Source organism: Onychostruthus taczanowskii, unplaced genomic scaffold, assembly GCF_017590055.1.
Source record: "Onychostruthus taczanowskii isolate IOZ18803 unplaced genomic scaffold, ASM1759005v1 scaffold318, whole genome shotgun sequence".
NCBI lineage: Eukaryota > Metazoa > Chordata > Aves > Passeriformes > Passeridae > Onychostruthus > Onychostruthus taczanowskii.
The window spans coordinates 50924-54673 of NW_024500550.1; the positions used below are offsets into that span (position 1 = coordinate 50924).

At 65.4% G+C, this 3750-nt stretch overlaps 1 protein-coding gene across 1 annotated transcript in view; it reads left to right on the forward strand.

The window, feature by feature from the left end:
* The first annotated feature begins 732 nt into the window (after positions 1 to 732).
* LOC121338784 (blue-sensitive opsin) overlaps positions 733 to 3750 on the forward strand; it is a 5816-nt gene continuing 2798 nt past the window's right edge. Inside the window, exons 1-2 of the mRNA XM_041409996.1 lie at positions 733 to 1126; positions 2988 to 3156. Coding sequence (XP_041265930.1) covers positions 742 to 1126; positions 2988 to 3156 — 554 coding nt within the window. The 5' untranslated portion in view covers positions 733 to 741. The remainder of the gene's footprint in view (positions 1127 to 2987; positions 3157 to 3750) is intronic.

Below are 3750 nucleotides of genomic sequence, written 5' to 3' on the forward strand. Positions count from 1 at the left end.
TCGGCAGGGGTTAGGGGGTACGGGGGGGAGGGTCGGGAAGGTTTGGGGTTCAAATTTGGGGTCCGGGAGGTTTTTTGGGGTTCGATTTGTGGGCACGGGACGGTCCCAGCAAAATTTTGTCAACCCGGGGAGGTTTTGGGATCGAATTTGGGATCCTAAAGAGATTTCTTGGGGTCCAATTTGGGATCCCGAGGATCTCGTGGGGTCCAATTTGGGGTCTCACAGAGCTTTTGGGGTCCAATTTGGGATCCCAGGGACATTTTGGGGTCCAATTTGGGTCCCCAGTCACCTCGTGGGGTCCAATTTGGGGTCTCACAGAGATTTTTGGGCCCAGTTTGGGGTCCCAGGCACCTCCCAGGCTCCGATTTTTCACCTCAGCCCCCCCAAAGCCCCCAACCCCCCGCAGCGCCCGGGGGTATTTCAGGACCACCCCCCCCCCCCAATTACACCAGCACCCAATTAAGCCCTTTCAGCATGGGGGGGGGCCCTGATACCCCCTGATCCCCCACCCCAACCCCGCTAATCGGGGCTCGGGGGCGATTAAGACCCCCCAAAATCCGCTTGCCCAGCGCCTAAGCCCGGCTTGGCCAGCGCCGGCTCCGGGATGAGCCGGGCTCAGCCGCGCTTTACCTCCTGAGCCCCGATTACTGGGGGGGCGCCCCATCCGGCCCCCAGCCCTATAAAAGATCCGCCCCGTCGCGCCCGCCCGCCCGTCCGTCCGTCCGTCCGTCCGCCGCCGCCATGCAGAAGTCGCGGGAGATGCGGGACGAGCTCCCCGAGGATTTCTACATCCCCATGAGCCTGGACACGCCGAACGTGACGGCGCTGAGCCCCTTCCTGGTGCCCCAAACCCACCTGGGCAGCCCTGGCATCTTCAAGGCCATGGCGGCCTTCATGTTCCTGCTGGTGCTGCTGGGCGTGCCCATCAACGCGCTGACCGTGGTGTGCACGGCCAAGTACAAGAAGCTGAGGTCGCACCTCAACTACATCCTGGTCAACCTGGCGGTGGCCAACCTGCTGGTGGTGTGCGTGGGCTCCACCACGGCCTTCTACAGCTTCTCCCAGATGTACTTCGCCCTGGGGCCGCTGGCCTGCAAGATCGAGGGCTTCGTGGCCACGCTGGGCGGTGAGGGACGGGGGGCAGCGGGTGCGGGGTGGTGGCGTTGGGTTTGGGAGTGTTGGGTGTGTAGAACATGAGGCACAAGGTCACCATGGTCTGGGGGTGTTGGGTCTGTGGGGGCATTGGGGGTGTGGGATGTGGGCTACAAGGTCATCATGATCTGGGGGTGTTGGGTCTGGGGGTGCTGGGTCTGGGGGTGTTGGGTGTGTAGAACATGGGCCACAAGGTCATCGTGGTCTGGGGACGTTAGATTTGGGGACATGGGGTCTGGGGGCATTGGGGCTGTGGGACGTAGGTCACAAGGTCACCGTGGTCTGGGGGCGTTGGTTCTGGGGGTGCTGGGTCTGGGGGTGCTGGGTGTGTAGAACATGGGGCACAAGGTCATCGTGGTCTGGAGGTATTGGGTCTGGGGGTGTTGGGGGTGTGGGACGTGGGCTACAGGTCATCATGATCTGGGGGTGTTGGGTCTGGGGGCGTTGGGTGTGTAGAACGTGGGGCACAAGGTCATCATGATCTGGGGGTGTTGGGTCTGGGGGCGCTGGGTCTGGGGGCGTTGGGTTTGGGAGTGTTGGGTGTGTAGAACATGAGGCACAAGGTCACCATGGGCTGGGGGGGTTGGGGCTGTGGGGGCCATTAGGTCTGGGGGCATTGAGTCTGGGGGCATTGGGTCTGGGGGCGTTGGGTTTGGGGGTGTTGGGCATTGGGGTGCTGGGTCTGGAGGCGTTGGGTCTGGGGGTGCTGGGTCTGGGGGCGTTGGGGTTGGGGATGTTCGGTGTGTAGAACATGGGGCACAAGGTCATCGTGGTCTGGGGGTGTTGGGTCTGGGGGCATTGGGGGTGTGGGACGTGGGCTACGAGGTCACCGTGGTTTGGGGGTATTGGGTTTGAGGGTTTGGGGGTGTTTGGTTTGGGGATGTGGGACATGGGGACGTTTGGTCTGGGGGCATTGGGGGTGTGGGACGTGGGCTACGAGGTCACCGTGGTCTGGGGGCGTTGGGTCTGGGGGTGCTGGACAGGGGGGATGTGGGGTAGAAGGTCACCGTGGTCTGGGGACACTGGCTGTGGTGGCGTTGGGTCACTGGGGGTGTGGGACACGGGGTCAGAGGTCATTGTGGTCTGGGGACGTTGAGTTTGGGGACACTGGCTGTGGTGGCATTGGGTGGGGACACTGGGGGTGTGGGCTGTGGGGCAGAAGGTCACTGGGGGCACTGAGGACATCGGCCGTGGGGACAGCGGGCAGAGGGACAGGGGGACACAGGGACACCGGGCATGGGGACACCAGGGATGGGGGACAATGGGGACACGGGGACACCATGGCATTGGCGCAGGGCGGTGTCCCTGTGGTCCATGGCCATAGTGGTGGCCGTGGTGACAGGGGTGTCACCCGTGTCCCCTGTCCCCAGGGCTGGTGTCCCTGTGGTCCCTGGCCGTGGTGGCCATGATGGGGCTGGCACAGGGGTGGTGACTGGGGTGTCCCCCGTGTCCCCTGTCCCCAGGGCTGGTGTCCCTGTGGTCCCTGGCCGTGGTGGCCATGATGGGGCTGGCACAGGGGTGGTGACTGGGGTGTCCCCCGTGTCCCCTGTCCCCAGGGCTGGTGTCCCTGTGGTCCCTGGCCGTGGTGGCCATGATGGGGCTGGCACAGGGGTGGTGACTGGGGTGTCCCCCGTGTCCCCTGTCCCCAGGGCTGGTGTCCCTGTGGTCCCTGGCCGTGGTGGCCATGATGGGGCTGGCACAGGGGTGGTGACTGGGGTGTCCCCCGTGTCCCCTGTCCCCAGGGCTGGTGTCCCTGTGGTCCCTGGCCGTGGTGGCCATGATGGGGCTGGCACAGGGGTGGTGACTGGGGTGTCCCCCGTGTCCCCTGTCCCCAGGGATGGTGTCCCTCTGGTCCCTGGCCGTGGTGGCCTTCGAGCGGTTCCTGGTCATCTGCAAGCCCCTGGGCAACTTCACCTTCCGGGGCAGCCACGCCGTGCTGGGCTGTGCCATCACCTGGATCTTCGGCCTCCTCTCCTCCATGCCCCCCCTCTTCGGCTGGAGCAGGTCCGGGGGGGTCCTGGGGGTCCCGGGGGCGGTTGGGGGTCCCTGGGGGTGGAGTCAGGGGGCCCCCAAGCTTTGGGGTTCCAGTGGGATCTGGGGGTCCCAGTTGGTTTGGGGTACCCAAGATCGTCAGGGGGTCCTGGGGGGGTTTGGGGGTCCCTGGAGGATCTGGGGGTCCCTGGGGGTCAGGGGGTCCTCAAGCTTTGGGGTTCCAGTGGGATTTGGGGGTCCTTGGAGTCGGGAATCTGGGGAATGGTTGGAGGGTCCCAGTTGGGTTGGGGGGGATCCCAGCAGGGTCAAGGGTCCTGGGGGGTTTTGGGGGTCCCTGGAGGATCCAGGGGTCCCTGGGAGGTCAGGGGGTCCCAAAGGGGACCTGGGGGTCCCTGGGGTTCAGGGGGTCCCCAAGCTTTGGTGTTCCAGTGGGATCTGGGGGTCCCTGGAGTCAGGGATCTGGGGGAGGTTGAGGGGTCCTGGGGGGGTCCCAGGAGGGTCAGGGGTCCTGGGGGCGTTTGGGGGTCCCTGGGGTCAGGGGTCGCAGGGGTCTGGGGTGTTCCGGGGGGGGTTTGAGTCTTCAAGGGAGGTTGGGGGGTCTTGGTT